At 36.4% G+C, this 21,349-nt stretch overlaps 2 protein-coding genes across 7 annotated transcripts in view; one reads left to right on the forward strand and one right to left on the reverse strand.

Annotated features, from left to right (window-relative positions):
- The window catches only part of cadm2a (cell adhesion molecule 2a), a 476,687-nt gene that overhangs the window by 116,439 nt on the left and 338,899 nt on the right, over window positions 1-21,349 (reverse strand). The window lies entirely within an intron of this gene.
- Window positions 7,850-9,831, forward strand: LOC308683273 (uncharacterized protein). Its single transcript, XM_081353641.1, has 5 exons — window positions 7,850-8,134; window positions 8,231-8,503; window positions 8,691-8,818; window positions 8,925-9,031; window positions 9,130-9,831. Exons 1-5 carry the CDS (start codon window positions 7,957-7,959, stop codon window positions 9,305-9,307), a joined length of 864 nt encoding a protein of 287 aa, XP_081209767.1. The 5' UTR covers window positions 7,850-7,956; the 3' UTR covers window positions 9,308-9,831.

The following is a 21,349-nucleotide window of genomic DNA, read 5'->3' on the forward strand; positions in this document are numbered from 1 at the left end:
GGTGAAATCGATGCCGATAGAGCAGCTGTGCGACTGTGTGTCGGCTTTTCTGTAATGAGGATGGCGTGAAGCCCTCAAAGGGAAAGACAGAGACGGAGAGAGAAAGAGGGTAGATGGTCCGGTGTTTTCTAAGAAAGCGACTTTTAGATGACAAGGAAAAAATATCTCTGCCTTTTACCTTCCATATTTACCATAATAAATTGCGGTTTGTCAGAGGAAGGATGAAGGGGAAGTTCATCCGCCCTCATCCACCCCAAGGCCTGCTTGTATAACTCGTCCATATTTCCCCTTCCACTCCGTCTATTATTCATTTCCCACACAGAAGCGCAGGCCCTCGTTCACGGCACGCGATCCACACACAGAATTCATAAATACATAAGGGGCCACTTGATAAAGCAATTTAGTGTGCGTCTGACAGCATAGGGACACCTGGGATTTGTGCATGAGGATGAAATCGAGGTCAGCAGAAACATCTTTCCAGTCATACTGTAACCACACACAGTGTCGCTGCGAAAACGGACCCCTCGGATTGTGCATTATTCAAGACATCCTCAGTCTTTTACGATACAACATTTATCACAGCAGAGCAGTGTTTTCAGGCCAGTCTGTGTGTGGTTACTTGCAGGACTGGCCAAACACTTCCTGAATGATCAGGCTGATTTGGATTGTTTTTTTAACATTCATTGGTCAATAATTCCCACACTTCAAGTTGTGCAATTTCCCAGGTTTGATGACTTTTTTTTTATTCTTCTAAACGGCATAAAATAGCAACAGGCCTGGTAAAAACTTGCTACAGCGGGTGGGCTGGAAATGCTGTCGTACTGTTTTCGTGTAAGGGTGGGTGTCTGCAGGCAGCGCTGGGGGACTTTTAATACTTTAAAGCAGATGAGACTCGGTCTAACACTTGATTCGCTCTTTTTAGCCTGCAGTTTCAGTTACTGTAGTCTATGGGGCACTGCTGTTTCGCTGACATCTGATATTGCTTTCAACTATGGCTGGAAAGCAGTACTGAGTCAGGCAGTCCAGTGAGGCTTCACTTTATGTCTAACACTTGTATTATTGGAATAAAAGACTTCAATAGCTTAAGGTAATATTCAATTGTTATTGCACACTGTGTGCTGGAGAAACATATTGCACCTCTGTGAAATATAATATTTGATTATATCAGACTTAAGAAGAAGCTGAGCATCCCATTATAACACAAGTCATTATAAAGGAGCTCATTAACTCTATTGCTTTTAACTCATTAACAGCAACTTCATGTTATTGGTTTGAGTGTTATTACCGATCTGACATTTACGGACAAGTATTAATGATTTAAATTTGTAGCCAAAAGTTCACTGCTACAAATCAGCCCTTCAATATTCTTCAGCACGAACACACAGTGACCTTTTTGCTGACGTTAAAGGACACTTTGTTTATCAGTTTACCGTTTCGTTTTCTTTTCCTGATTAGCTCTGCCCTCTTCAACTCATATACTCTCAAGAAACAGAGTTTTCCATTCACCGACTGGATGTTTATTGCTACGAGATATGACACATCCTCCGCCATTATGTTTCTCACAATGCCTTCGTCCATTGCTATATTCTCGTCTAATCGTTGGTTTACTGAGGCAGATTTTTGATCCAGAAAATTACAACACAGACTTATGATAAATATGTACCTGTGTCAACATTTTTGCAAATTGATACAGTAATATGTTGCTTCTTGCACGTTTTGTGTGACTGGCACTAAAAAGCATGTTCAAATTTCTCCAAAACAGATAAACGTGACTGTGCCAACATTTTGTTATGTTAGTTCATGCACATATCTCAGTAATTCAGAAATGAAATGTCTGATGAGTGGCACTAAAAGGTGAAAGTGAGTAAAAGGTTGCGTTTGAAAACAATGTGCCCAACCTTAATCACAACCGATTAAGGCATCGGCAAATGGGTATGACAATGTTGTATGTTTGGTCTTGGCGGAATAGATCTGCTACGCTGCTTTTATTGCTTCTGCTGCTAAAGGTTATTACTGCTGCTGCGGGACTTACTGCCAATACATACAGTGGTGGTCAAAATTGATGGCACCGCTGATAAATATGATAAAAAATGGCTGTAAAAAATAAATCTGCATTGTTTATCCTTTTGATCTTTCCTTCAAAAAATTCGCAAAAATCTAACCTTTAAATAATTGAAATTGGGGGGTAAATCACATTATGAAATAAATATTTTTCTCCAAAACACGCTGGCCATAATTGTTGGCACCCCCAGAATTTTTTATGAGAAAAATATCTCTGAAGTATATTCCCATTAATATTTACCTTTTTTAGCAAACCAGGGTGACTAGGAACATGAAATTCTTGTTCTTCTTGTTTCACAGGAGTTTAAATATGAGGAAACACAAAGGCCAAATTCCCTTGCTCATCCATCACAATGAGTAAAACCAAAGAATATAGTTCTGATGTGCAGCAAAAGATTGTTGAAAAGTGGCTGTAAGAAAATATCTAAAGAATTGAAAATCCCCATTTTGACCATCAGGGCAATAATTAAGAAGTTATAATCAACTAAAGATGTTACGAATCTGCCAGGAAGAGGACGTGTGTCTATATTGTCTTAATGGATGGTGAGGAGGAAAGTTTGAGTGGCCAAAGACTCTTCAAGGATCACAGATGGAGAATTGCAAAGATTAGTTGAGTCTTGGGGGTCAGAAAGCCTAAAAAAAATTATCAAACAACCCCTACATCACCACATGTTGTTTGGGAGGGTTTCAAGAAAAATCCTCCTCACTCCTCCAAAAATAAACTCCAGCATATTCAGTGGTCAGACACGACTGGATCTTCAAAAGGGACCGGATTCTGTGGTCAGATGAAACAAAAAAAGGGCTTTTTGGCAGCAAAACCAGCAGATGTGTTTGGTGCACACAGGGATGAAGAGTACCCCATGCCTATGGTTAAATATATTGCTGGATCTTATATGTTGTGGGCATATTTATTTGCTGGAGGTCCTGGACATCTTGTTCAGATACATTATTATGGTTTTATATTATATACATTATATACAGGTATTATGGATTCTAGCAAATACAAACAGATAAAAAATCTAAACCTGACAGCCTCTGCTAGAAATCTTTTAATGGGCCGTGGTTGGACCTTCCATCAGGACAACGGTCCAAAACAAACATCAAAATCAACACAAAAATGGGTAACTGAGCACAAAATGAAGCTTCTGCCATGACCGTCACAGTTCCCTAACCTGATGAGTGGAGTGAACTGAACAGAAGAAGCACCAACATGAACTTGTGAATCTGAATGATCTGGAGAGATTCTGTATGGAGGAATGGTCTCTGATCTCCTGTCAGGTGTTCTCCAAACTCATCAGGCATTATAGTAGAAAACTCAGATCTGTTATCTTGGCAAAAGGAGGTTGCAAAAAGTATTTAATAACAGGGTGCCAACAATTATGGCCAGCGTGTTTTGGAGAAAAACATTTATTTTATAATGTGGATTTACCCCCACTTTCAATTATTTTACTTCAATGAAAGGTTAGATTTTTGTGAATTTTTTTAATGAAAGATCAAAAGGATAAACAATGCAGATTTATTTTTTACAGCCATTTTTTATCTCATTTATCAGGGGTGCCATCAATTTTGACCACCACTGTACACGACACGCTACTGTGAGCAAAACAGACGTGCTGCTGCTGTACAATATAGTGTACATGAATTACCCGTAGCAGATTTATACAGGTGGAGCTGGGGAAGGTGGAGGGTTTCTGAAGCGCGCTGCACTGCTAAGGCAAATGCTACCCAAGTATTTGAAGGTTGAGCAGCGAGCTCACTGGCTACTGATACAGACGGAACTAATCAGTTGTGCCCTATATGGATAACGATGTGATTATGAACAGATGAGTAAAATGACCTATTAACCTGCACCATCTAGAGTTTCATGCCAGAACTTTGTATTTATCACAATAACCCATAACCCATAATCTCCCATAACTCACTTCCCGGTCTCATCATCCATGATTGTCTTCAGCCATGTCTCATTAGCCTTGGTAGCTCACCCTATATAAGCCTGGTTTATTCAGTCACTCTTTGTGGAGTCTTGTATGTGTCTCCACTGCATTTTTGAACGCTTTTTTTGTTTTGTTTCTCATGTTCATGGTTTTAACTTTTTGCCTGGTTCTTGGTTTTCCCTGTTTGCCTGTGTTCCTGTGTCCTATTATTGTTTGGACTGTTTCTCTTGTGCTTTTGGCCTTTTGTCTGTTTATTGGATTACACCTTTGGATTGCCCTTTAATAAAATAAATTTGGATCCACAACTTTGTGTCTTGGAGAAGTGCATAACAGTATTACTTTACAAAATCATCCACTATGCTAAAAGTGTTTTGAGGTGATAACATAGTATTGTGCAAAGAACTGCATGAAAATGCATTAATCAATAATCACCCCCTTTAATCATAATTTGTGTGAAAAAGAATAAAGCTTTGGCTGTTTTACAGTCTATAGTGTACATTTCATTTGGAAACTGCTTGAATTGAATGCAGCCTATTGTATGTATAGGTACATATTTGGAGTTTTGTTACAATTTTGGTAGAACCTGGGCTGGATAATTAGCCTCTAATATCTGGGGAAAGAGGCTATGCGATCGGTTAACATTTACCGGTAAAATGCACCGTGTTATCAGATGTACTTGAGTTGAAAAATCTGTTCTGAGCAACTAAAGCTGAAGTAAACTAAAGCTGCAATGAGTAAAATAATTAATATAGGGAATAAAATGTGTCTCCTGCACTGAGTCCAAACAGAAGCCAAAGCCATAACAATGATGGATGGCTGCCTGCACCCTTGGCATTTCACATCAGCATAAAGCTCCCGCATTACGCGTGCACGGGGACCCGCTGGGACCGCGAAACTCCCTCTTGGGGTCCTGCTGAAGAGAGCCTGTCTCATCACTTATGTGAAACGCTCTCTCCAGTTGTGTAAAAAGAATGGGAAATAAAGCTGAGGCCTAATCAAGGACCCTCATCAGTGGAGCCGGTGGCATTTTTCCTGCTTTCGGCAAACGAAACAAACTCAATTACCATTAGAAAGCTGCCCCTCTAATGCGGGCGAACAATGGCAGGAGCTTGATGGATCCACGCGGACTGTTAGCGTCTGCCTTCCTACACCAGTCACTCAAACTTCGGCGTGCGGGCCTTCTAATGGCCGCGATAACGGTGACTCATTACAATGTCATATCCTTCATGCCTGACTTCTTGTCAACCAAGACAAAGACCTGATACACGCTCCAGGGTAGCAGCCAATCAAATTGTTGGAAAATAAGCAAGGGCCATTTTAAATTTCCTCTCTGTATAGACAGTGTTTGAAATTGACTGACAGTGAAAAACTGTGGGAAAGGACAATGAATGTATAATTCGGAATAGCTAACACCACACCTCTTAGATTCAACATATTCCATTGAATACGTTTTGGTACCGAATGGTAAGATGTGACAATGTAACAGTGCAAAAATCCTCTTAAGATATTGTTTTCCTATTAGAAAAACACTGTATGAGAAATAGAGTCCTTATCATTAGTAAACAATCAGTCTGTTGTGTAGATTGTTAATAGTGCCAAGATCAACTTCCTCTAATTTGCGGTTTATTGCACATAAAGTTAGATCTTATGCAAATACAAGTGAAAAGGGTAAATTGCATTACTGATACCTTAATATTTTCATGAAATAACCTAATTATACTAACCACATATATTTTTTAAGCTTTTCACTACATCCTACAAACTTTTAGCCTGACTACACTCAATTTCATTTCGCTTCTGTACTCAGTCTGAGACAGCGTCATAGCTTTCCATTTTCCTCCGGCCTGAAAACAGCCGGGCCAATCAACGAACAGGGGGCGGGCTGAGAGCCGTGACGTAGACGCTGATTGTACCGTGGATGCGTAGATTTACTTCACATAATCTGCAAAAGTCGTTCACAGCCATGTTCACTCCGGTATTTCGCTCGATGGTTTTTGTTTTCGCATCATACATGTGTTTACAGTGGAAGTTAGATGCGGCTGAGCATGCGCATAACACACGCCATAACCAAACGTTATGTGATTGGCTTACGGGTAACCAATGATTTTAAACTTCAGACAAGCGACCCCCTGCGAGAAAGAAAACCCTTCTCTATTATGCCATTCCAGACTCTGTCTATGAAGCAAAGCGAAGTAGCAGAGTTTGGTATTACCAGGCTAACAAACTTTATCTAAAATACAGAAAAACAGTAATATTGTGAAATATTATTACAAACAAAAATTTATGTTTTCAGATTTTTTTTTTTTTATTCCTGTGATGGCAAAGCTGAATTTTCAGCATCATTACTCCAGTCTTCAGTGTCACATGATCCTTCAGAAATCATTCTAATATGCTGATTTCCTGCTAAACATTTCTCATTATTATCAATGTTTAAAACAGTTGCTTAATATTTTTGTGAAAACCATGATGCATTTATGTCAGGATTATTTCATGAATAAAAAGTTTAAAAGAACAGAATTTATTTAAAATAGAAATCTTTTTACCAATGTAAAAGTTCTTACTGTCACTTTTGATCAATCAATTAAATTTGTCTGTTAAATGTCTTTAAAAAAACCCCTTATAACCCCAAATGTTTTGAATGGAAGTGTATACTACTGTATATCACTGACGATTAAAAACCTGCAAATAGTCAGTTATATTATTTTTGTGCACAGTAGCCATCTCAGGAACCCCAAATATAAAACATAATGCAATTCTCTGATTGTTTATATGATAAAAATAAATAAATAAAAACAGGAAAAGCTTCAATAATAGCTGTCAGGTTATGGTTATGTCAAGGGAGTTATTAGAAAGTCAAAATAAGAAATTCATTTCAAAATTACTATTGTATTTTTCCACATACATTCCAAAAAAAGCATAATACAATAAGTGTTTTGGTCTGTTTAAAGCACAAAACTTAAAATATAAAGCTTTAAACAGACCAAAAACACTTAGTTCTTATTTATATGTAGATATTGTTTTAAAGACATTCAGATGTTTTACTTTAAAATTTATTAATGATCGGATTTTTCACAATTTAGGTCCTTAAGAGACATATAACCCATATGAAGGTGATGCCTGAAGAAAAGAGCGCATTTTTCAGGAAGATTACCTTTAATGACTGGGAAGTGTAGAACAATGCTTTTCAGTGACATGCTAATTGTTGGGCCTGTCTTTTGCATACAAACATAATGGACCACAAAATGACTTCTGTCACGTCGCTTCAGTTGCTCCGACAATTAAAACCTCAGGTGGGAGAAATTGCTCTGAGAGACGAAGAGAAAGTAAACGACAGAGAGGAGGGAAAAGTTGTCTGACAGTTTAGCAACATAATAGTTTTAGCTGGCTTGCCTGCTGAGTTTAGCTTTTCTGAAGTCGCAGAACAAAGCGACCATGATGAAGCATCTTGACAGCCGGTAGTTACAGCCATTCTCTAATATAGAAGAATGTCTGACACTGTGTGCGTTCAATATCTGTTTGATTTAAATGAACCCATGAGTCACATGCCATTGAGCAATTGAATAAAAGAGAAATTAAGAGCATTTGCTTCCCCAAAATCATAATTTGAGTTCATCTGTCTTATGTGCTTGATCATCTGACAATAGAATGAGAAGTTGAAGTTTGTAAAGTATACCCCTGATACTGATAGACAGCCTGAGAGAAAGTGTTACTGAATATATATATATGTCACTATATGTCACAAAAATGTCACTGCTTCAAGTTAACCAATCCCATTGCAGAAAATTGTGACATTTGTGTTAACTCCCTACATGTTGCAAGTTCCTTTTTACAATATATGAAATATTACCACAGACACACAGACAGACATCAGGAGCACAAAAATGCACTTTGGGTGAGATGTTAGTTAGTTAGATTTGACTTATAGCTTTAATACTTCCAATACATCCAAACTGCTCTAAGAATGTCTGGGCTTGTGAATGATGGTATGGATAAAGGTTCAATGATGGACTCAGAGGACAGAATAGAGAAGACAGTTGATATCTACATCACTGCTGAGGCTGTAAGAGACATGAAACATAAGAAAGACACAGAGGACTTCGACACCCAAACAGCGAAAACCCAAACACCTCAACACACAGGTAACTGTGATTGCTAATACATTCACTAATAAAAGCTGATGTAAATGGTTTTAATTGAAGAAGAAAATAGACCAGCATAATGTCTGTCATCTTCAGGCAGTGATTCTGTGAGGAACAGAAGCTCCAGAGCAGCTGCAGTGTGTTTGGTGTTGCTGTGTGTTCTTCTGCTGACTGCAGTCATAGTGCTGTGTGTCATGTTCACTCAAGAGAGACAACAGTTCATATCCAAGAATGAAAACCTGACCAATGAGAGAAACCAGCTTATATCCAAGAATGAAAACCTGACCAATGAGAGAAACCAGCTTATATCCAAGAATGAAAACCTGACCAATGAGAGAAACCAGCTAAGAAAAAATCTTCAGAGTTATGGTAAAGTTTCTTTAATCTATGAATTTCATTTCTATACAGCAGACATTGTAAAAACATTATAGAGTTGGGTTGTGCTGTCAGTAACTTTCACTGAACACAATCTATGAGTTTACTATCTGTTATAAGTTACTGACAGGTGAGTGTAATGGGAATAAAAAGCTAACAGCTGAACTTGTTCTGTTAACAGCTAATTGGACTTGCCATCAATCCCGTTTTTACTACATATCCGAAGAGAAGAAGAACTGGACTGAGAGCAGAAGATACTGTAGAGAGAGAGGAGCAGATCTGATCATCATAAACAACAGAGAAGAACAAGTAAGAGTTGCTTTAATGGTGTTTAATGGCTAAATGAGAGATGGTCAGATGAAATGAGTCTATTGTATGTTTATGATATAAATGTGCAAATGTTTCATCTGTTCAGGATTTTGTGAAGAACATGACTGGTTCTGCTATAGTCTATATTGGTCTGACTGACAGTGATGTGGAGAACACATGGAAATGGGTTGATAACAGCAACCTGACCTCTGGGTGAGAAAACACTGAACTGATTATTATCTAATAAATGATTCTTACAGTCAGTATCATATCACAGAAAGCAGCACTGAACATCTAATGCTGATCTGTAGTTTCAGCTTCTGGGCTTCTGAAGAGCCTAATGGAGGTAGAAGAGAGAACTGTGTCGTGACTGTGGCTGTGCCTACAGTGCCAGGGTGGGGTAATTTAGTAGGGTGGCTTGATGTTGAATGTACTGAAGCTTTTCAATTGATCTGTGAGAAGAGTATTTCACAACTCACACTGTTATAGAAACATCACAGACATTTTTGAAACACGTTTAACTGTACAAAACCTCTGTAATAATTGATTATCATCTAAAGCAGTGTTTCTCAGCCTTGTTCCTGGAGGACGGCCCGCTGATTTATATAAATGACTGGATTGACGTCATAAAAAGTGAAGCCACCATCCCCCATATTGATACTCCCTAGTATTTTAAGTCACATTCTTTTGAATTAAAAGGAAATCAATGTATTTTAATGAGAAAACATTACCTAACGAGTCCTAACAAGTCATTATTTTTTTATTTTTTTTTAAGTTTTAACTTCCCCTGCTTATTAAAAGTTACACTCATCTCCATTATAGAAGGGAATTTCAGACCAACAGATGGACAAGACACCTCACCAACTGTATTGCAAATATCAAAATGATTCTTTTTGAAATCTGAATACAGATTTATGTTTTGTAAGGCATGCATATAATTTCGACATGTTTTTTACTATGACTATTTAAATATGTTGATGTAAACGATTACACGATTAAAAACAATTACACAGAAAAGTGTTTTCGTTATATATATATATACACACACACACACACACACATATATATATATATATATACAACACTAAATTCATATGCAAACTGTCATGCTAGTAAAAAGCTGAAGAATTTGAGCTGACCTGTAGCTTTTTAACAGTTTCCCAGATCTCCAAGAGTCTGAAGTTGATGTTTGTCAACAAAAAGACATCAGGAAATAATATATATACATGCTTCACAACTTATTCAGAGAAATGATGCTGACTGCATATGAATTTAAAGACATGAAGCTTTATTTTCAAGCATTTTATACTGTCACTACGAGCAAGATGATGCATAGGCTATATAAATTATATATATATCCTAAATGATATTTATTCTAATACACTGCAAATTGTGTGATTTTAGTGTAATGTTTTGGCTGTAAGTCAGTGAGGCTGTCTGTCATTTGGGAGCAGCAATATGGCTGAATAACTCCATACTCCTTAAAGTATGGCACCAAACCTTAAACTCTAAAATATGTGCGACTCAAGTGTCGTCTATATTTGATAATGTTGCAGGATGTTCTGAAATGAAGGCATTTTGTCAGGTGAAGTGAACTTAAATGCACCACTACAACAACAACAGACACCACTGATATAAAATAAATACAGTAGGCCTACTGTACAAACACACGTTTTACCTGATAAACATTAAAGAGATAGTTCACCTAAAAATTAACATTTTGAATAGACCACTTGCAAACTTTTTTAAAAATACAAAAATATTGTAAAATTATCTTATAAAGAGAGAACTATCCCTTTAAGTCTTTTATTGAGAAAATTAGCTTGTTCATGTTTTGAAAACGTTATTGTTGTTCTGCAATAAACTACATTTAATATAAAACATCTCTTTGCTTTGAATATACACATTTACTCATTCAGTATTATTAAAAAAATATATGAGTAATCAAAACTATTACAGAAAAACAAATTAAAATGTGGATATTATACTTAGCAATCAAAAAAAAAAAAAAAAAAAAACAGAACTGTCTTGTTTTTCCTAAGAATGAATTGGAACAAATTTTACATATTTAAAACGGAGTGGTTGGCAAAGGCTTTTTACACTAACTCCTCCCACCATTATCTGGTTGGACTAAATAAATTGACAAAAGACACAGAGCTGATAACTAGTAGTGTGAGAGTAAGAACAACGGATATTACTTTTGACACGACTGATCAGAGTTCAAATCTGCCTTTTCCCAATCCCATTCTGTTCCCTATTTACATTGCATATCAGTTTGGAAAGATGTTTATTTTACACAAACTTGAAGAACATATTTGAAAAGTTGAAATAAAGTGCCAAACAGTACTTATAAGACTTTAGACTGAATAAGACTGAATATGTTGTTACACGATACTATGATAATGTACTACAATTTACTGAGGTGCAAATAGTATCTGCCACTATTCACACTCTAGGCTAAGTGCAAATAAAACAATAATAAAAAAAAAAAAACTAAAAAAACCTTTCTTTGCACTGAGGGTAATTAATAACTAATGTTTACAGTTAGTGGAAATTGCATCCATCTACCTATATCTAAAACTTACATTTTTCTAAGAAATTCAAATGTAGATACAATTTACATATAATTGTATGTGCATAATTTATATGTATCTACAAAGATAATGTCACTTCTTAACTAAACCTTTTATAGCAAAAACAACAAGCAGCTAACTATTGACATTTTACTAATAAAATAATCAATAGATCCTGTAGGATTGAGTGCAAATCAAATACAAATGAATCTTCCAGGTGATTTGTTCAAACATAATTCCACACAGAACTCAACATTCCAGACACCAAATCACCAACCCCAGAGCCATAAAAGAAGGCTCCAGCCAGTCTACCTAACCAACGAAAAACCCCAGCTAAGAACTTTACGGCCATGCAAGCTTCAAAGAGATGAGCCCAACTAAAGGAAGAACTTGTCAATGTGAGATAGCTTGGAAAGGAATGATTGGCTCAGAGATGGCACAGCTCAGTGCTCGATCAAGATAACAGCAGAGAAGCTGCTGGACTCCACACAGACACAAAACAGACCCCAGTCTCCTTAAGGACCTCTGAATGACCCAGAGTTTTGAAATCACTTCAAACTAGGGATGGCCCGATACCGATACTGGCATCGGGGATCGGGCCGATACTGTCCTCATATACTCGTACTCGTACTCATAAAAATTCGCCGATACCACGCACCGATACCACGTACATTTTGCATAACGAAACTGGCCGCCACGAGTGCTTTGTGGAGGTGAACTGTGAGGCATAGACGCGCGAGCTGGTCGAGCACATCCCTTTAAACAGACATCAGTGGAAAGTTTGTTCAGTCGGATGTCAATGGCAAAGAAAATAAAACGAGGCATCAGGCAGCTTATTATTAACGTTAACTGACGAGAGAGAGAGAGAGAGAGAGAGAGAGAGAGAGAGAGAGAGAGAGAGAGAGAGAGAGAGAGAGAGAGAGAGAGAGAGAGAGAGCGCACTTCTGTTGGATGCTCTTGATTGCTGATTGTTCACTCACTCAGCACATGTTATTTGGATGAAAACTAAATGTAAGTAAAGTAAAACATGAACTGTTACCTGATTTAAGTATACCGAGTGGTTCCCTACATTATTACAGGACGTGTGCAGGTCAAGTTTCATGAACGCAAACATCCAAAGCAGCGTCTCAGCGCGCGAATACTGAATTAAATAGACTTTCACATATTGCGCTTGTACGGACGAATTCACACAAAATTGTGTAATAACGCCTGTCTTGGCGAGTATCCTATAGTAAACAAAGTCGGTTATATCTCAAATGAACGTAGCATGTTCAAATGCGGTCGGTGCGGTGTGTTCGGTCTTAAAGGGGCAGCAGCAGTCTAATGTTAATCAAACAAAGGACAAAGAAATACTCACTGCTCTTGACTAAATAGGCTACCCTTTTCAACTTTACAAAAATATCCATCTATATATAATTTATACAGTAATGAATGCTTTTTTCACATTTGATTACTTTTTTGAAATTTCTGTACAAGTTAGATCTACCCGAAAAACTCTACAAACACTGTTTATTTCATTTGTCTTTCTTTGTTCTATTGTATTTATTTGTCCTTTTTGTAATTCGATTGTTTGTTCTTATTTTGTTACTGACTGCTTGTTTTAAATTCACATTAATTATGCTGGTAGTTTTTGTAATAGGCCTATCAAAATTGGATTAAATAATTGATATTTCACTGGTTTTGACAAACATTTGAACCGCTGACCCGATCCTCAGCACTGAGCCCTGCTGAAGCAGCTCTAAATATTGCTGTGGCTATTAAATGAAAGATAAAATATGATTGAGCAATAGAATGAACAGTGACAGTAACAGAAACTCATACAATGCATTTTAGCAGGCTTAACTAAGCATGAAAATAACTGAAAGAAATATATATTTGATGAACAAATTAAGCCAACTAATATGATTTATATTCTTTTGGTTTATCTACTAATACATTTAAAAATTAAAAATGCAGTGAAAATTCAGGTATCGGTTACGGTATCGGTATCAGCGAGTACCAAAAATCTAAGTATCGGTATCGGACTCGTTCTGCAAAAAGTGGTATCGGGACATCCCTACTTCAAACCAAAGAGACTGAGACTTTGACTACAAAAATAGATAAAAATCATCCCAGAACAATTCTCGATGCACTTATAATCAAACATCATGCAACTACATGATTCTATTTTGTGTCTACAATATATGTGTGTGTCTAATATGCTTAGATCCCATATAATTCATGTAATTGTTATAACTATTAGATGCTTGAATGAAAGTGTGTCATGCTTCCTATCAGTACGATCGTATGTTCTTAATTCAAAAGATGGCTTGAGTGAAATCTGTGTGAAATGTTCCGTATTCTCATAATAGTAATAATGTCTAAACTGTGGCTTCTTTCCTCTCTGCTAGAGCTTAGAGAGTAAGGAGAGCACAGATAAGCTTGATTTATGATAAGAAGTGAAGAGAACGCCACCTCCTAAATAAAGACAGTGTCTAATTGGTCAGAACTGATCCAGGAGGCTGGGCAGACATTTGAGTTTAAAATCTTAACACCAGAACAAAGTTTAAGTTTAGTGCAGAACAAAAATGCAGCGGGAGATGAAGATCTAAACCAGACCAGTAACCATGTAGACGGGCAGAGACGAAAGAACCCAAATCAAGATCAGAAGAACATGGGTTAAACAACTGCATTCAAGCCATCATCTACTTTCGTCTCAATTTCCTTTCTTTTCTTAGTTTCCTTTCTTTTCCGTTGTGAGTCTCGGTTCTAAGTTAAGTTTTGCGGCAAGATTTCGGTCCACGTTTCTTCTGCAAAGCCAGCTTCAACAGAGACTTTCATTCATCTGCCAGCACCTCACGTGACTGGCCGCCCCATCTATCCAAGCACGGGGACACCAGCCAACGAACAAACTCGGGAAACCCCCTTTGACGCTGACCAAAGGAATTCCCAAAAGGAACGCAAAACGAGCAAGTAACCTCCAGACTCTTAAGCTGAACTGGTGTATTTTGATATAGATTTAATAACCTACGAAACAATAGAAAGGTTAAATTAATGTTTGATGGTTCGTTCAGGTCATGTCTTATAAGTGCATATAGAATCTTGAGATTTCATCATCTCACTCTTTCCTCACTCTATTCCTTTCTGCAACTCGTATGAATGTGTGTGTGCGTGTGTTTGTGTTAGATATTAGTTTTATGTGTTAGAATAAACAATAAAGTCTTGTTTGTAGTTTAAAGAGAAGTCTTACTTGTGTTATGTGCTTACGAATTTAATGTCTTAAACTGCTGATCTAAGTTACCTTGCTAATAAATAGTGTTTCACTATATTTCGGATATTTATATCCGTTGCAGAGCTGATAGTTACGGCCGGTTCAAATTAACCCTGAACGAGTCATTTGCTCAGTCGTAATAAGTGATTCTTTCGAATTCCCTATAAATTAATTAATAATTCTTTTGAGCTAAATTGACCTGTTAGAATCACTAATCATAAAATTATCTTACAATCCTGAGAACAGATCTTTATAGTTCCCTCTATGGTACTTCTGCGGTGCGTTAAAGTTCCTTTATGTAAAAATAAATGAAACATCTCCACAAAACAACAGTTCCTTTCTGCAAAAATACTTGACACACAAACACAGCTGAGGAACAAAACACAGTCCTAACTAGAGTTAGTTTGTTGGCTTCTAGACGACACTGAAACTGTCTCAAAGTGTAAATGAAAATATAGAAAGGTGTACAACCTGCAAAATGCACAGAAAAGATGGACAAACCACTGATTATATCTACGAAAATGATGACGTTATTAAAGGTCATTTTGGAAAAGAGACTACAGACTCAACTCTAGGAAAATCATCTGAACTCACAGGTACTGAGATTAATAATTCACTCATACTTTCAGTTTATGTGTGCTGTTTTAAATGGATAAAAAAAAAAAAAAAAAAAATTCAAATCTGTGGTGTTCAGGAAGTGATTCTGTGAGGAACAGAAGCTCCAGAGCAGCTGCAGTGTGTTTGGTGTTGCTGTGTGTTCTTCTGCTGACTGCAGTCATAGTGCTGTGTGTTCACATCCATACAAAGAGCACAAACTACACAGAAGAGAGAGATCAGCTACTAACCAAGATCAACAACCTCACAGAAGAGAGAGATCAGCTAATAATTAAGAACAAAAATCTGATCAATGAGAGAGACCAGCTAAGAAATGGACTTCAAAGCTATGGTAAAGTTTCTTTAATCTATCAAGTTATTTTCTATAAAGCAGACATTTTGAAAGCATTATGGAGTTGAGTTGTGCTCTCAGTAACTTTCACTGAATACAATCTATGAGTTTACTATCTGTTATAAGTTATGGGAATAAAGAGCTAACAGCTAAACTGGTTGTTTACAGATGGATGGACTTACTATAAATCCAGTCTTTACTACATGTCGAATGAGAATAAGAGCTGGACTGAGAGCAGAAGATACTGTACAGAGAGAGGAGCAGATCTGATCATCATAAACAACAGAGAAGAACAAGTAAGAGTTGCTTTAATGGTGTTTAATGGCTAAATGAGAGATGGTCAGATGAAATGAGTCTATTGTATGTTTATGATATAAATGTGCAAATGTTTCATCTGTTCAGGATTTTGTGAAGAACATGACTGGTTCTGCTATAGTCTATATTGGTCTGACTGACAGTGATGTGGAGAACACATGGAAATGGGTTGATAACAGCAACCTGACCTCTGGGTGAGAAAACACTGAACTGATTATTATCTAATAAATGATTCTTACAGTCAGTATCATATCACAGAAAGCAGCACTGAACATCTAATGCTGATCTGTAGTTTCAGCTTCTGGGCTTCTGAAGAGCCTAATGGAGGTAGAAGAGAGAACTGTGTCGTGACTGTGGCTGTGCCTACAGTGCCAGGGTGGGGTAATTTAGTAGGGTGGCTTGATGTTGAATGTACTGAAGCTTTTCAATTGATCTGTGAGAAGAGTATTTCACAACTCACACTGTTATAGAAACATCACAGACATTTTTGAAACACGTTTAACTGTACAAAACCTCTGTAATAATTGATTATCATCTAAAGCAGTGTTTCTCAGCCTTGTTCCTGGAGGACGGCCCGCTGATTTATATAAATGACTGGATTGACGTCATAAAAAGTGAAGCCACCATCCCCCATATTGATACTCCCTAGTATTTTAAGTCACATTCTTTTGAATTAAAAGGAAATCAATGTATTTTAATGAGAAAACATTACCTAACGAGTCCTAACAAGTCATTATTTTTTTTTTTTTTTTTAAGTTTTAACTTCCCCTGCTTATTAAAAGTTACACTCATCTCCATTATAGAAGGGAATTTCAGACCAACAGATGGACAAGACACCTCACCAACTGTATTGCAAATATCAAAATGATTCTTTTTGAAATCTGAATACAGATTTATGTTTTGTAAGGCATGCATATAATTTCGACATGTTTTTTACTATGACTATTTAAATATGTTGCTGTAAACGATTACACGATTAAAAACAATTACACAGAAAAGTGTTTTCGTTATATATATATATATATATATATATATATATATATATATATATATATATATATATATATATATATATATATATATACACACACACACACACACACACACACACATATATATATATATATACAACACTAAATTCATATGCAAACTGTCATGCTAGTAAAAAGCTGAAGAATTTGAGCTGACCTGTAGCTTTTTAACAGTTTCCCAGATCTCCAAGAGTCTGAAGTTGATGTTTGTCAACAAAAAGACATCAGGAAATAATATATATACATGCTTCACAACTTATTCAGAGAAATGATGCTGACTGCATATGAATTTAAAGACATGAAGCTTTATTTTCAAGCATTTTATACTGTCACTACGAGCAAGATGATGCATAGGCTATATAAATTATATATATATCCTAAATGATATTTATTCTAATACACTGCAAATTGTGTGATTTTAGTGTAATGTTTTGGCTGTAAGTCAGTGAGGCTGTCTGTCATTTGGGAGCAGCAATATGGCTGAATAACTCCATACTCCTTAAAGTATGGCACCAAACCTTAAACTCTAAAATATGTGCGATTCAAGTGTCGTCTATATTTGATAATGTTGCAGGATGTTCTGAAATGAAGGCATTTTGTCAGGTGAAGTGAACTTAAATGCACCACTACAACAACAACAGACACCACTGATATAAAATAAATACAGTAGGCCTACTGTACAAACACACGTTTTACCTGATAAACATTAAAGAGATAGTTCACCTAAAAATTTACATTTTGAATAGACCACTTGCAAACTTTTTTAAAAATACAAAAATATTGTAAAATTATCTTATAAAGAGAGAACTATCCCTTTAAGTCTTTTATTGAGAAAATTAGCTTGTTCATGTTTTGAAAACGTTATTGTTGTTCTGCAATAAACTACATTTAATATAAAACATCTCTTTGCTTTGAATATACACATTTACTCATTCAGTATTATTAAAAAAATATATGAGTAATCAAAACTATTACAGAAAAACAAATTAAAATGTGGATATTATACTTAGCAATCAAAAAAAAAAAAAAAAAAAAAAAAAACAGAACTGTCTTGTTTTTCCTAAGAATGAATTGGAACAAATTTTACATATTTAAAACGGAGTGGTTGGCAAAGGCTTTTTACACTAACTCCTCCCACCATTATCTGGTTGGACTAGATAAATTGACAAAAGACACAGAGCTGATAACTAGTAGTGTGAGAGTAAGAACAACGGATATTACTTTTGACACGACTGATCAGAGTTCAAATCTGCCTTTTCCCAATCCCATTCTGTTCCCTATTTACATTGCATATCAGTTTGGAAAGATGTTTATTTTACACAAACTTGAAGAACATATTTGAAAAGTTGAAATAAAGTGCCAAACAGTAAATTAATAGACTTATAAGACTTTAGACTGAATAAGACTGAATATGTTGTTACACGATACTATGATAATGTACTACAATTTACTGAGGTGCAAATAGTATCTGCCACTATTCACACTCTAGGCTAAGTGCAAATAAAACAATAATAAAAAAAAAAAAAACTAAAAAAACCTTTCTTTGCACTGAGGGTAATTAATAACTAATGTTTACAGTTAGTGGAAATTGCATCCATCTACCTATATCTAAAACTTACATTTTTCTAAGAAATTCAAATGTAGATACAATTTACATATAATTGTATGTGCATAATTTATATGTATCTACAAAGATAATGTCACTTCTTAACTAAACCTTTTATAGCAAAAACAACCAGCAGCTAACTATTGACATTTTACTAATAAAATAATCAATAGATCCTGTAGGATTGAGTGCAAATCAAATACAAATGAATCTTCCAGGTGATTTGTTCAAACATAATTCCACACAGAACTAAACATTCCAGACACCAAATCACCAACCCCAGAGCCATAAAAGAAGGCTCCAGCCAGCCAGTCTACCTAACCAACGAAAAACCCCAGCTAAGAACTTTACGGCCATGCAAGCTTCAAAGAGATGAGCCCAACTAAAGGAAGAACTTGTCAATGTGAGATAGCTTGGAAAGGAATGATTGGCTCAGAGATGGCACAGCTCAGTGCTCGATCAAGATAACAGCAGAGAAGCTGCTGGACTCCACACAGACACAAAACAGACCCCAGTCTCCTTAAGGACCTCTGAATGACCCAGAGTTTTGAAATCACTTCAAACCAAAGAGACTGAGACTTTGACTACAAAAATAGATAAAAATCATCCCAGAACAATTCTCGATGCACTTATAATCAAACATCATGCAACTACATGATTCTATTTTGTGTCTACAGTATATGTGTGTGTCTAATATGCTTAGATCCCATATAATTCATGTAATTGTTATAACTATTAGATGCTTGAATGAAAGTGTGTCATGCTTCCTATCAGTACGATCGTATGTTCTTAATTCAAAAGATGGCTTGAGTGAAATCTGTGTGAAATGTTCCGTATTCTCATAATAGTAATAATGTCTAAACTGTGGCTTCTTTCCTCTCTGCTAGAGCTTAGAGAGTAAGGAGAGCACAGATAAGCTTGATTTATGATAAGAAGTGAAGAGAACGCCACCTCCTAAATAAAGACAGTGTCTAATTGGTCAGAACTGATCCAGGAGGCTGGGCAGACATTTGAGTTTAAAATCTTAACACCAGAACAAAGTTTAAGTTTAGTGCAGAACAAAAATGCAGCGGGAGATGAAGATCTAAACCAGACCAGTAACCATGTAGACGGTCAGAGACGAAAGAACCCAAATCAAGATCAGAAGAACATGGGTTAAACAACTGCATTCAAGCCATCATCTACTTTCGTCTCAATTTCCTTTCTTTTCTTAGTTTCCTTTCTTTTCCATTGTGAGTCTCGGTTCTAAGTTAAGTTTTGCGGCAAGATTTCGGTCCACGTTTCTTCTGCAAAGCCAGCTTCAACAGAGACTTTCATTCATCTGCCAGCACCCCACGTGACTGGCCGCCCCATCTATCCAAGCACGGGGACACCAGCCAACGAACAAACTCGGGAAACCCCCTTTGACGCTGACCAAAGGAATTCCCAAAAGGAACGCAAAACGAGCAAGTAACCTCCAGACTCTTAAGCTGAACTGGTGTATTTTGATATAGATTTAATAACCTACGAAACAATAGAAAGGTTAAATTAATGTTTGATGGTTCGTTCAGGTCATGTCTTATAAGTGCATATAGAATCTTGAAATTTCATCATCTCACTCTTTCCTCACTCTATTCCTTTCTGCAACTCGTATGAATGTGTGTGTGCGTGTGTTTGTGTTAGATATTAGTTTTATGTGTTAGAATAAACAATAAAGTCTTGTTTGTAGTTTAAAGAGAAGTCTTACTTGTGTTATGTGCTTACGAATTTAATGTCTTAAACTGCTGATCTAAGTTACCTTGCTAATAAATAGTGTTTCACTATATTTCGGATATTTATATCCGTTGCAGAGCTGATAGTAACAGCCGGTTCAAATTAACCCTGAACGAGTCATTTGCTCAGTCGTAATAAGTGATTCTTTCGAATTCCCTATAAATTAATTAATAATTCTTTTGAGCTAAATTGACCTGTTAGAATCACTAATCATAAAATTATCTTACAATCCTGAGAATAGATCTTTATAGTTCCCTCTATGGTACTTCTGCGGTGCGTTAAAGTTCCTTTATGTAAAAATAAATGAAACATTTCCACAAAACAACAGTTCCTTTCTGCAAAAATACTTGACACACAAACACAGCTGAGGAACAAAACACAGTCCTAACTAGAGTTAGTTTGTTGGCATCTAGACGACACTGAAACTGTCTCAAAGTGTAAATGAAAATATAGAAAGGTGTACAACCTGCAAAATGCACAGAAAAGATGGACAAACCACTGATTATATCTACGAAAATGATGACGTTATTAAAGGTCATTTTGGAAAAGAGACTACAGACTCAACTTTAGGAAAATCATCTGAACTCACAGGTACTGAGATTAATAATTCACTCATGCTTTCAGTTTATGTGTGCTGTTTTAAATGGATAAAAAAAAAAAAAAAATTCAAATCTGTGGTGTTCAGGAAGTGATTCTGTGAGGAACAGAAGCTCCAGAGCAGCTGCAGTGTGTTTGGTGTTGCTGTGTGTTCTTCTGCTGACTGCAGTCATAGTGCTGTGTGTTCACATCCATACAAAGAGCACAAATACACAGAAGAGAGAGATCAGCTACTAACCAACAATACCAACCTGATAGAAGAGAGAGATCAGCTACTAACCAAGATCAACAACCTCACAGAAGAGAGAGACCAGCTAATAATTAAGAACAAAAATCTGATCAATGAGAGAGACCAGCTAAGAAATGGACTTCAAAGCTATGGTAAAGTTTCTTTAATCTATCAAGTTATTTTCTATAAAGCAGACATTTTGAAAGCATTATGGAGTTGAGATGTGCTCTCA

This window comes from Scardinius erythrophthalmus (genome assembly GCF_964197995.2).
Source record: "Scardinius erythrophthalmus genome assembly, chromosome: 23".
Lineage (NCBI taxonomy): Eukaryota > Metazoa > Chordata > Actinopteri > Cypriniformes > Leuciscidae > Scardinius > Scardinius erythrophthalmus.

Bases quoted from the DNA above. Each gene is read 5' to 3' on its own strand.
- LOC308683273 (XM_081353641.1), top strand. From the start codon at position 7,957: ATGTCTGGGCTTGTGAATGATGGTATGGATAAAGGTTCAATGATGGAC. The intron at 8,135-8,230 runs GTAACTGTGATT...TGTCATCTTCAG, and splicing joins CCAAACACCTCAACACACAG to GCAGTGATTCTGTGAGGAAC. The intron at 8,819-8,924 runs GTAAGAGTTGCT...TCATCTGTTCAG, and splicing joins TAAACAACAGAGAAGAACAA to GATTTTGTGAAGAACATGAC.